General features: G+C 39.2%; 4 protein-coding genes across 6 annotated transcripts; 3 read left to right on the top strand and 1 right to left on the bottom strand.

Annotated features, from left to right (window-relative positions):
* The first annotated feature begins 1,680 nt into the window (after positions 1-1,680).
* Positions 1,681-2,410, top strand: LOC103872358. Its single transcript, XM_009150716.3, has 2 exons — positions 1,681-1,836; positions 1,979-2,410. Exon 2 carries the CDS (start codon positions 1,981-1,983, stop codon positions 2,293-2,295), a length of 315 nt encoding a protein of 104 aa, XP_009148964.1. The 5' UTR covers positions 1,681-1,836; positions 1,979-1,980; the 3' UTR covers positions 2,296-2,410.
* Positions 2,411-2,699: 289 nt separating this feature from the next.
* Positions 2,700-3,659, top strand: LOC103872349. Its single transcript, XM_009150706.3, has 3 exons — positions 2,700-3,113; positions 3,209-3,325; positions 3,412-3,659. Exons 1-3 carry the CDS (start codon positions 2,793-2,795, stop codon positions 3,487-3,489), a joined length of 516 nt encoding a protein of 171 aa, XP_009148954.1. The 5' UTR covers positions 2,700-2,792; the 3' UTR covers positions 3,490-3,659.
* Positions 3,660-4,158: 499 nt separating this feature from the next.
* LOC103872340 (diacylglycerol O-acyltransferase 2) lies at positions 4,159-6,228 on the top strand. 2 transcript variants are annotated; one of them, XR_004449118.1, is made up of 10 exons: positions 4,159-4,488; positions 4,564-4,638; positions 4,714-4,799; positions 4,910-5,016; positions 5,104-5,259; positions 5,388-5,474; positions 5,552-5,649; positions 5,730-5,817; positions 5,938-6,156; positions 6,188-6,228. XR_004449118.1 is itself a non-coding variant. In XM_009150695.3 (9 exons), exons 1-9 carry the CDS (start codon positions 4,331-4,333, stop codon positions 6,037-6,039), a joined length of 957 nt encoding a protein of 318 aa, XP_009148943.1. In that variant the 5' UTR covers positions 4,159-4,330; the 3' UTR covers positions 6,040-6,196. The 2 variants fall into 2 exon arrangements, 1 of the variants encoding a protein (XP_009148943.1); XM_009150695.3 differs by having other exon boundaries at positions 5,938-6,196.
* Positions 6,229-7,155: 927 nt separating this feature from the next.
* On the bottom strand, positions 7,156-10,653 carry LOC103872330 (receptor-like protein kinase FERONIA). 2 transcript variants are annotated; one of them, XM_018655160.2, is made up of 2 exons: positions 10,200-10,653; positions 7,156-10,111 (listed from the first exon to the last, which is right to left on the bottom strand). In XM_018655160.2, exon 2 carries the CDS (start codon positions 10,089-10,091, stop codon positions 7,392-7,394), a length of 2,700 nt encoding a protein of 899 aa, XP_018510676.2. In that variant the 5' UTR covers positions 10,092-10,111; positions 10,200-10,653; the 3' UTR covers positions 7,156-7,391. The 2 variants fall into 2 exon arrangements, with proteins under 2 accessions (XP_018510676.2, XP_009148931.2); XM_009150683.3 differs by having other exon boundaries at positions 7,156-10,115; positions 10,200-10,652.
* Positions 10,654-12,389: the final 1,736 nt, after the last annotated feature.

The raw sequence follows: 12,389 nt of genomic DNA, 5'->3' as shown, positions 1-12,389 counted from the left end.
CAGCTCATCTCAGACTGCGCTGATATCCATGTCAATTACGAAGCCCAAACAATTTATTTGAATCCCAGTCAATACTGAAGTCAGCCCAATATCCATTTACGGTATATGATACCAAGAAACTAAGAAGCTCATTCTATTTTATGAAATTACATGCTTTTGTTTAGTCTTTTGCCACAGTGACCAGAGGCGTGTTGAATCACAAAGCTTCTCACGCATTCCATTATTATGCTATTTCAATTGAGGTTCTTAGTGTTGTTCTAACTTATATTTAAAAATAAATTTTATTAAATGTTATAGATTTTACTATTATCTTAATAAAATTTAATATAGATTTGATATATATTATATCAAATTGTATAAAACTAATAAAAATGATATAAAATTGTATAATTATCAAACATTTGGCCTAAACAATATTTTTAAAATTTTGTAGATATATAAGAAACTAAATATCATACGATTAGATATTTAGATGTTTAAAAATTGCATATTTTTAAAAGCTTTAGTAATACAAATTGTATAATTATATAAAAATAATAATATTACTAAATCTGGAATGTTATATATGAATATATATTTATTTTATAGATGATGCATAAGATATTACCAACATTAAATAAAATTATCCGTCTCATGTTTATTTTTTTAATTGTAGAGATGATATGTAGCAAAATGCCCAAAATGACCTTAATACCCTAGATATATAGAAAATATAAAAAATTTGAAATATAATACAATAAAAATTTGTAGATCCAAACTGGTACGTTTAACTTTATGGGACAAGGAGACGTCTAATTTCAGGGAGTTAAATCACATATCTACCAGGAAAAACCAAATCGTAATCATCACAAGTATCATTCTACGGTTACATGAAGGTAATAAACTAAACATAAAGTTTATGTCAAACTAAATGCTTACAAATATTTCACTTTTTCAGAGAAACTATCACTCACAACCACACATGGATCGCGCTTCTACTTTGACAACGATATTGATATCATACAACGCTTCCAAAAGAGGAATAAATTGATATCCTAAGCCTCATAGCAAATGACACCAGTCAACTTTTTTAAAATTTACGTTACAGCTTTCTATATCAATTAAATAGGCACACTCCAATACTATTTTCTCTTACGAATATTAAATTCATCAACATAATTTATTATTCAAACTTACTTTAGTTTATAAAAAAAATGATCACCGCTTCCAACGTCTTCGCATTATAAAAGAAACAAAACTTAACTTACACTTTAAGAAACTTCAAAACTCCTAATTTTAATTAAACTGTTCTTTAATTAAACATGTAATCCGCGCGAAGCGCGGACACGGGCTCTAGTTAATATAATAGTGAGAGGGATCCACACAAAAATTAAGCACCTGTGTTTATTCTGCCTAATTAAGCACCTGTGCTAGTACTGTTTCGCGGGTCCCACTATCACATGGCAGTCCGCGCGATTGGTTTGTTTTTAATTTTTTTTTTTTTAATCAGAGAAAATAACAAGAAAAAGAAAAAAAATTAAGGTTAATGATGCTCTTACCCGCCTAACATTCGAGTAACAAACTGGTGGCTAATTACATTTTCACCCTCTGCACTGACCTCTACTTATTGCCCCTGACCGAGAATTGTCAATGTTCTTAAAATCAAACCAGACATTAAACCAATCTTTCTATTCGGTTATTTGTGGGAGTTGAATTTTAACCGGTAGTTACGGTTTGACGTCGACGGTTCTAGATCAAATCATAAAACCCAAACCGACTCGATCTTCTTCCCGCAACTACACAATCTGCTTTCCCAATTCTCTCTCTCTCCTGTGAAACCCTAAACGCCGATAGCAGGTAAATCTCACTCCAACAATCTCCGCTGAGATCTCAATTTTACACGTAATACATGATCAATATAGTTGAGTTGAATTAGTATATGGTTAGGATCTTGTATCGAAAGCCTCAAAAGCTTTGTTAATTCTCTTGATCTTGTCAGAGATGCAAAACTCGAGGATCCCACCGTTTACTGAATCGAAGAGAAAGAAGATTCATAACCCAAAGCAGCATCCCTTGCCATCACGAATCTCGAAAAAGGCTTCAACGAGGATCAAACCGTCCCATCAGCCTGAGATGTTTAGTTCAGATTCGTCCGAGTATAGAGCACTGAGGCGGAACTATTTGCTGCTGGAGGAAGAAAGCTTCGCGTTGGAGAGAGAGTTGAAGGAAGTCGAAGTCGAGGTTAAAGCACTTGAAGATGAGAAAGTTGAGCTTTTGGACAAACTTGTTGTAATGGAAGGTTTAGTTGATCCTTGATCGGTTTAACCTAGCTCATTCATGTGTAGTTTATGTACAATCCAAACTCTATATCTTTTGGACAAACCCGTTGTAATGGAAGGTTTAGTTGATCAGTCATGCTTAAGCAAAGCTAGCAACTTGTCTCCTCTGATTAATCATCATTCATGTTTACTTTATGTACAAAACAACTTTATGGTTACAGCTTGCGGACAAACTTTTTGTAATGGATGGTTTAGTCGATAATCGATGCTTAAGCTAGCCAACTTGTCTTGTCATGTGTAGCTTATGTTTCTGGTTAGAGTTGTTCTGTGGATCTCACTTCTTGGGTCTTTTCATGTTAATCAAAAGGATCCTCTTGTTGGGCACCACGTGGCTCTCATCCATACTAGGATGCTAGATATATAAGATAAAATAGATTTTCAAGAACGGCAGACGTGTGGCTGAGACTCGTTTCACCGCTTGAGAATCTGTTTTAGACAAAACTCTAGTGCTTTGGTCTTCTTTGTAAACTGTAAATGGCCGCGTCTCTTCCGACCACTTTATGTCTTAGCCATGGTGATGAGTCTTGCAAGCGTTCACTCACCCATGGCTATGCCCTTGCCGTGAAGAGGAACCTAATGGGTCACTCGCGTAATACAGTGAGGAGATTGGTGGTGACGGCTGCGACTGAAGGATCTAGAAAATCTAAAGAAAGTCAACCGTCATGGGCGAATCCTGACTCGGATGAGCCACCTCCTTGGGCTAGAAACGAAGGTCCTTCTTCTACATCACAAGAGAGCTTTGAGGTTCCCTTCTATGTTTATCTGCTAGCCTCGGCGATCACTGCCATTGCTGCTGTATGCTTTCCTCTCCCTCTACTTTGTGCTATATTTTATCACCGATTCATATATGAAAGATGTTAACTTTATGCATCTTTTGGTGGTGACTTTAGATCGGTTCTGTTTTTGAGTACTCGAGTAAGAATCCCGTGTTCGGGGTGTTGGACTCGGACAGTATCTTTTATACTCCTGTGCTTGGTTTCTTTGCGTTTACTGGAATCCCCACTTCTGTAAGTTCCTTGTCTCTGTCTCCTAATTTGATCTATGGTGTTGTTTCATTAGTTGAACAAGTGGAGTGGGGGTTATATGTGGGCAGGTATTCTTATGGTTCAAATCAGTTGAAGCTGCTAATAAGGAAGCTGCGGAACAAGATAAAAGAGATGGATATCGTTAAAACTCTTTGCAACTGATAAAGTGATTGTTGTTGTTCTCCTCCTCCACATACTTAATGAAGATACTTCTGCTAATGCATTGTTAAATAGAGATTGTTTCTGTTCACAGTTCACTTCAACTATGCTTGAATTGTTGTTAGTAATTCTATTATGTCAAGTTCCAAGGAGTTAATGCTACTGCAGCAGCTAGCTAGACGAGTAAACTAGTGGTAGAAGCTGCCTGCAACTTAATGCTCCTCTCTTTTGTTCATCCCTCTGAAAGATAAGGATCAACAAACAATTGCATGCTGGAGAATGATAGTAATATTACTACTGTGTGTTCAATGTGTAGCAGTACAGACCCAACCTTGGTTGTAGAAATATATTGGGTGCTCTCAATGTTGGTAGGAGACTGGAATCAGATTATCATGCAAAATCACTGTTAAATTGGTTTGTGTGAAAAGCTGATGATACTAAGTCAAGCGCTAAGTGAAAGATTATCCATTAAGTGGTATGGGAAAAACTTCTAAAGCATATGAAATGAATGTCAGCTGTCAACTGCAAATTTGTGAACCATGCTTACATAATATTACAAGACATTGGCCCAACAGTAGTCTGATGTACTTAATGAGATCTTTAAACAAAAGCCTTACACTTTACACGCCGATTAACACAGTACTAATGAAAACTGAATGGGCTCTGGGTTAGTTAAAGATTTGGTTGGTTGGATGGTTGGGCTCTCTCCCAACTCCCAAGAGAGAGAGAGAGAGAGAGAGAGAGAGAAAGAGAGACAGATCTCTCTCTCTATACATCTGTTCGTTGGTCTGTGAGAAGCGGACAAACCAAAGAAAGAAAAGAGGTGACATGGGTGGATTCAGAGAGTTCGGTGCTGATCAACATTCCTCCTCCTCAAACATATTCCACTCCATCACCGCCATAGTCATCTGGCTTGGCTCCGTTCACCTGAACGTCGCTATTGTTCTCTCCTCCCTCATTTTCCTTCCCCCTTCTCTCTCCCTCCTGTATATCCACACACCTTCTCTCTCTCTCTCCCCCTTTGTTCTTACTCTTTTTGAAATCCTCTGTTTTTTTTGCAGGGTATTGGGTCTGCTCTTTCTCTTAATCTTCATCCCCATCGATGATCGTAGCAAATACGGTCGAATGCTCGCTAGGTATTGTCTCTCCTTATCTCTCTGTTCCATCGTCCATGTCATGTTCTTGAATTCATCCTTGTTTGTTTTGCTAAGGTACATATGTAAACACGCGTGTAGTTATTTTCCTGTTACTCTCCATGTCGAGGATTACGAAGCTTTCCAGCCTACTCGTGCCTATGGTCTCTCTCCTTTTATTTATTACTCTCCAAAGTTCCAACCTTTTTTTCTTTTTTTTTTTAATTATGATAGCGTTTTGACCTTTTCTCTTATGCTCCTTGTCATTTTAAAGTTTTTGGTTATGAACCACATTCGGTGTGGCCTATTGGAGCTGTTGCACTTGCTGATCTTACAGGGTTCATGCCTCTTCCTAACATCAAAGTTCTTGCTAGTACTGCTGTGAGTTTCTGTCTCTAAAAAATGTGAGAAATGCCTTTTGTGTAAGTAATCATGTGTCCTTAAAACTCTAAAAAAAATGATGGTTAGGTATTCTACACACCGTTTCTGAGGCAAATATGGACGTGGTTAGGGCTCGCCCCTGCTTCTAGGAAGAATTTCGCTTCCTATTTGGACTCTGGCTATAGTTGTATCCTCGTACCTGGTGGTGTCCAGGAGACATTTCACATGAAACATGATGTTGAGGTAGCTACTTTGTAGGGATTCACTTGTGCTTTTGATCATTATCATTTTGTTTTTGATTTACTTATAAGGTTAATACTTCGTGATCTCTGTTTAGTTTATTTAATTGAAAACTGTTTCTGACATTGCAGAACTTATTCCTTTCATCGAGAAGGGGGTTTGTGCGCATAGCCATGGAGCATGGGACACCTCTCGTTCCAGTTTTCTGCTTTGGTCAGGTAAGTATATACAACAATCTTGTTTAATTATCTTCCTGTTTCTTTTTGTTTCATCATGTCTTTTGTTTCTTCCGCAGTCACGAGTGTACAAGTGGTGGAAGCCGGACTGGAACCTCTACCTTAAACTATCAAGAGCCATCAAGTTCACTCCCATCTGTTTCTGGGGTGTTTTTGGGTAAGTGTGTATATATATGTCTTTGTTGGGAGTATAAAATCTTGGAAAGAGGTAAACACCATTCACATTTTCATTTGTAGATCCCCAATACCATTTCGACACCCTCTGCATGTTGTGGTTGGGAAACCAATAGAAGTTAGAAAAACTCTGCAGCCAACTGATGAAGAGGTGTTAGTTCCCCCCCTCTTGTTCTTGGATATTTGTTTTTTTCTAGCTTCTTGTAAGATGTTACTGTGTAGAATGGTTCCTTGAATGTTGTTAACTTGTGGTGTTTATGGTGCATGTCAGATTGCTAAGGTACATGGACAGTTTGTGGAAGCGCTTAAGGATCTGTTTGAGAGGCACAAGGCCAGAGCAGGCTTCTCTGATCTGCAGTTGAATATTCTTTGAATCAACTTGTCAAAATGGTTTTGTGTAATATCCTGAACTATTTGTCGTTAACTTGGAGGTGGCTTTGGATTTACCTATGTATGTCTTATACGTTTGTATCAACTTTGGATTATAAAGATTACCAAAAAAAAAACTTTGGATTATAAAGATCCATTTACTCTTATCTAAATATTATTGGTAGAGCAGATAGATGGTGGTGTTACACACGTAAGAACTGTTATTCAGAAAAGATCTAACAGTTGGATAACTAATTTCTTCATGTGTATCATATTCTGACACGTCATGACTCATGAGTCATGTCACACATCATAAGATAGTATTGACACACGTGTTGTAAGCAGCTTTCGGAAAAGAAAATAAAAAAATACTGAAAAACCAATAAAATTTGCAAGAAAACGACATGAAATCCAAAATCACACGAAGCTAGCCGGATCACGCAAAACACCATACCATTCTACAACTCCCTTCAAGAATCAGTACAACTACTTCAACTCAGGGCCGGTTCTAAGCAAAGCCTAATAAAACATTCGCCTTAAATTTCCAAATGTTTTGAAAAGTTTTATATGTAAATAAATTTTCAAATTTTTTTAAAAAGTTTAAATCCCAAACTTTTTTAAATCTTTACTAAATGGTCTAGAGCTCCTAAATTCTCAGGACCGGCCCTGCTTCAACTACTACTATTTTCAAAGAATCAGTACAACTACTTCAACTACTACTATTTTCAAAGAATCAGTACTACTACTTCAACTACTACTTTCAAAAAATAAAAAAAAAGAGAGATTTTGGAGACGCTCAAAGATCAAGATCGTTGGGTCCAAATTCAAAGCCTCTGACTGCAGCAGATATAACAGCTCTCCATTAAGTAGAACTAATGTGCATTCTATGTCTGTGTCATCACGCCCAACAGTTCTGGCAACACCTTACACACCCCAAGAGGAAAAGAAATAGTCACTCTAGCATTTGGTAGACCAGTGGGAAGAACCACACGGAATAATGTAAATTCAGCAAAACATAACACCTCATAGTCATAAGTCATAAGTGCCTAAGTGGGTCTGGTTTATATTTAGACTCTGTAATGGCTTATAAAGGTTGCACCTACTACAAAAGCATTACAGATGACAAACCAAATATTACACCGAAAGGATTCATGTTTAATGTTTTGTTAAAAAAAAAACAAAAGAATACACTTATCTTTTACACTCTTCATCGTGGTAGTAGTAGTATCAAATACACAATCCAAAATTCTAAGCAAATAACGGCAAATAGAACAGTAATAATGAATAGTTAACAATGAAAAAAATAGAAAGAGAGACGAACCAGTCTCCTTTGGATGGAGCCGGTTAAGACTCTCTCTAACGTCCCTTAGGATTCATGATCTGAGAAAACACACCACTTGGAGTGAGTCCATCTGAATCTTCACTTGCCAAACTCCGACCACCTATGCTCATGTCTATTCCACTGCTCCTCAAGTCTGTCACGTTCCCTTCATACACATCACAGCCTTTCTCGCTGTTGTTCTTCCCTTTACAGATGTCATCATCATCGTACTTGATCTCATCCATGTCCATCTCACTGCATATTCCTTTCCCGCTCTCCTCTGCGCTTTCCTGAAGCTGCAACGCGAACTCCAGGTTCCACAGGACATCTCCCATCGACGGTCTCTCAATGCCTTGGTCTAGTACACACTTCATCGCGGTTTCAGCAAACTTCTTGAAGCATTCAGGTGTGATCTTGCCCTTCAGGTGAGGGTCAACGATCTGATCAAGCATGCCTTTCTTGTAGCAGTATGGTGCCCACTCAGCTAAGCTCACTTGTTCTTTCGCTAGTGTCGGGTTCAACGCAGGACGTGCGCATAAGGCTTCGAACAGAACCACTCCAAAGGAGTAGACATCGGACTTATCCGTCAGTTGCTGCCGTCTGAAGTACTCTGGGTCAAGATAACCGAAGCTTCCTTTCACGACCGTGCTTACGTGTGTGTGGTCAAGTGCAGGACCAGTCTTTGACAGACCGAAGTCAGAGACCTTGGCCACCCATTTCTCATCAAGTAGAATGTTTGTCGTCTTCACATCTCTGTGGATGATGGTGTGTTTTGCACCAGTGTGTAGATAGTGCAGCCCTCTAGCTGCACCGATGCATATCTCAAGACGTTGCTTCCAAGGAAGAGGAGAGTTTTGTGTTTTGTAGAGATGCTCTCTCATTGTCCCATGAGCCATGTAATCATACACAAGGATCATTTCACAGTTCTCTTCACAGTATCCAATCAAAGACACAAGGTGACGGTGTCTAAGCTTCGAAAGCATTTCAATCTCTGTCTGGAACTCGTGTACTCCTTGTTCAGACATAGGGTTTCCTCTCTTGATGGCTACCTTTGTAGTCCCACCATCAATCTCTCCTCTGTACACCTTACCGAAACCTCCAACACCAAGAACCCTGGACTCATCAAAGTTTTTGGTAGCAGCTTTGATCTCAGCAAAGGAGAAGTGACGACAAAGATTTGAAGGAAGGGAAGAGGCATAGCTTCCTGTTGTGTTTGTCTTTCCAGAGCCACCAGAATGTGAGTTTCCATACAGAGACAGTGGAAGCCACCCTGACGTTGCATCACTTGCAGGCTGGTACTCACCACGGTTACGTCTCCGGTAAGCAATCATTGCACACAAACCAACAATAAGTCCAAGAACAACTGCACCACTGACTGCACCTGCAATAACAGCCGTGTGGTTCTTGGACTGACTAGTACGTGGGCGCAAGACTTTAGATGGATCAGCAGTCACCTTCGGACCAGGTATAGGATTAGGACCAGCAAGATTACCATCAGAAGTATTCATCTTGAATATCTCAACACCATTAAGAAGAGCATCATAGTACTCCGGCTTCTCCCTCGTGTTTGGATGAAGAGCAAGCCACAGATCTTGCTGTCCCTTACCATCAGGAGGATTCACCACGTAATCTTTGTGGAACGGAATCCCCTGTCCTCCCGTCCAGCCAGCAACATCAGCTTCAGGCTCAGCCGTTTGGTTGTTGAGGTAGACTGTAAACACCCTCTGGTTAATCTTAGTAATATTAGGAGCAACCTCGCAGAAATGAAGCCTGACAAGGTAACTAAACCCGGAGTCAATACTGAAGATCCAAGTGAGATTGGAGTTGAGATTGATCTGAGGTGTTGGCCCCATCGACCTAGCAGTGGAGTAAACATCCACAGGAGCAACATACGTAGGCGTCCCAGAAGGGTACTCGATGGTCATGTTTGGATCAGCAGTCTCAGTGATTCCAAGACCCGCACCAAAGATATAAGGCTGATCATCGTACCATGACCTGTACAGACCTGTATCATCAGAAGGAGAGATATCATTCCCTCCAACATTGAGTCTATAAACATTCTCGAGAGCGGTGCTGTTATCGATGGTGACTCCACCAGAAGATCCAACAACCGTCAAAGACCCATGTGTGCTGCTGTAAAGATCAGGCATTGAAGTAACCTCAATCCCGTTCACAAACGCATAGGCATTATTAGAAGGTGTTGACTCTGGCGTGAAGGTCACGTTTAATGCTCCGCCTTCAACGTTAACTATAAACTCCTTAACGATGAAAGAGAAAGTCAACGCCTGAGCCATCTGAGCAGCGCTGAAGTTCTTGAGGAGGGTGTAGGACCCGAGGGAGACGGAGAAGAGGGAGTTCGTGGCGTTGAGACCGTCGTATGAGTTGGGGTAGAAGTGGAGACGCACGAACTTGCGACCTGATGATACAGGGAAAGAGTAAGTGAAGGGAGATCGGAAGATCCTAGCTGTCATGTAAGGGACATCGGGGACGGAAGGGTCTTGTGTGGCGGCGGGAGAGGTTTTGGAGTCTGCGGAGGAAGACAAGAACTTGGATTTGACATCGGGAATCCATGTACGGTTGTCTGTGTCGGGTAGATCAGAAGAACCACCACAGTTCAAGAGGAAGTTGTCGGTGGGAGAGTAATCAGCAGCTGAGGTTAAAGTAGTTGCAGATAAGAGAAGAAGAAGAAGAAGAAGAAGAAGAGGCAAAAGGGAGAGACGGCATCGTCCCTCCATCGATTTTCTTGAATCTTGATTGATCTACCAAAGAAGAAACCAAACAGATCTTAATCAAAAATGGAAAGCTCGCAGAGATATGACATGTTCTTAGAGATATGAACATACCTTAAAAGAGTCGGTGAAGAACCCTTGTCGATGAACTCGGTGAGTTTCGGAGAAGAGTAGACAGAGTTAGAGAGAGAGAGAGTTGAAGAAAAAAAAACAATTAAAGAGGAGAGAGAGTGGAGAGGTTGGGTATTAGTTAAGACTTAAGACGACAAAGCCAACAGACAGCTATGTTTTTGTTGCCAGATTCAACGCGTACTTAATTAAAAATATTTGAGTAATTTATTAATCTCTCTCAAATCAGAGGCATCGAAGCCGGCTTTGAGAAAGAGGTGGAGTTGACGATATTACGCTTAGAGTAACAGCTGGTAATGGTATTACATCCCCAATCGTCAGAGGATATTGCTGACTATAAATTATTTAAGGAGTAAAGATAATTTAAAACGCGTATTTTTATCTCTCTCTGCGGTGGTGACCAACTACTCATAAGACAAGATTGGAATGGGCATAGGAACATGTATTGATGTACCAGATCGGCTAATGCAAAGAACATAGAGTTGAGCTGAAAGAGAAACTTTTGTTTTTATTTTATTTTATTTTATAAAGTTCTCAAAACTACATTTCCTTCCTGAAAAATAAAAATGTCATTTCTCTCAAATAACTTTTTAAAAAAAAAATTCACAAAAATAGACTAAAATAATTTCCTTATATTTTAAAATTTTAAAATTTTATTTTTTATTTTTTTTTAATTTGAAATTCTATCCTCAAAACCTTTTTTACCCTTTAATAAAACTTGTTTTGGTCATCTTTCATTGAGAGCTATTTTTGTAAAAATAAACTAAAAATGAGAAATTTCTCATAATTAATAAGAATTTGATAACTTACTAACCAGGAAGGCAATGAAGTCATAGGGATTTTCCTAAACATGAAGGGGAGATGAGCTTAGACAGTCGCACCTTTTGAACCAATGGGCGGTCTCTGACATCACCAGCAGTGTAGACCTAACAACAATATAAATGAAGAGGAAGACATAATGATTCAAAGATTCATCATGTTTTACTCTAAATATAAAAGTTGACATACAGATTTAAGCTAGAAATATTTGTTAAAAAAAAAGTATAATCTTGCCGTTCTGTTCATAAAGATTCCACTCAATTAAGTGTTGGTTCAAAGAAAACCCAGAGAGGGTGCTAAAGGTGAAAAGGAAGGCAAGTACAAAACTGAATGCCTTGGTATACATGAACACAAAGCTGCTGGTTGGGAGAGTCAAGTATAAACTACAAACCCAACAAAGAAAAAGATTAAAAGTTACCGTATAAGCGATTTGGGTATTATACAACAAACCTTGTTTGTATCTCTGTGTTGTCTTCTTTGCAAGAATCTGTATCCATGTGGTTATGACTCTTTTTAAGTATGCAAGAATCTGTATCCATGTGGTTATGACTCTTTTTAAGTAATAGTTAGTTTATCTATCTACTGATCAAATATATACAAATATACTAGTCGTCCCAGTCATGATCCCAGCCGCCTCGCTGTTAAGCCATTTGCTGCACCACCAGGCGATTTCACTGCATTTTTATCATCCCAATCATCATCCCAACCCTCGTCCCAGTCCGTTGTCTCAACGTCATGGACGACCACTGACTCGCTTTCTAACCCGGACCCTCCGCTCAATTCTCTAGCTCACGGTAAGGCACTCCATTGCCTGCACGGCCATTCTTCCGAAATAGACAAAATCCCCAAGCTCCACCAAATATAATGACGGATACTATTAAGAAAGAGGAACCGTTAATGGGAGTCACTAGCTTTTCATACGAGGGAAGGTGCATCATTAATAATAGTGTGCTTTCTTCTGATGAATAGATGTGAAGCACACACTCTCCCTTCCCTGCTTCTACTATGATTTTGGTTGCATCCCCACTAGAGTAACATTTTCGTTTTATCAATCAAAGATCACAAAGTAGTTCAGACTTTCAGAGATAGAAATGTCCATGATAACGGTTTATTTTTATTTATATCAATGGGATCTGATCTGCACAGAAGAACATAGAGCACGTACCCTTTGATTCTGATGTTTTTTCAGTGTCAGCTCTGGTAAAGAGTTTCACTGGAAGAACAATTTTTGTTTTTAAAGATTCTTCACCTTCGCTTTGAACTAGAATCAACCATTTCGAAGAACATGCAGTAAAAACACAGCTTAGCAACGAACAGTTACAGCAAAACCTACTGGAGACAACAGAACAGATGAAG

This window comes from Brassica rapa, chromosome A01 (assembly GCF_000309985.2).
Source record: "Brassica rapa cultivar Chiifu-401-42 chromosome A01, CAAS_Brap_v3.01, whole genome shotgun sequence".
Classification (NCBI taxonomy): Eukaryota; Viridiplantae; Streptophyta; class Magnoliopsida; order Brassicales; family Brassicaceae; genus Brassica; species Brassica rapa.
Note: the sequence above shows the minus strand (reverse complement) of the source record. Positions and strands in the feature narration are given on the sequence as shown.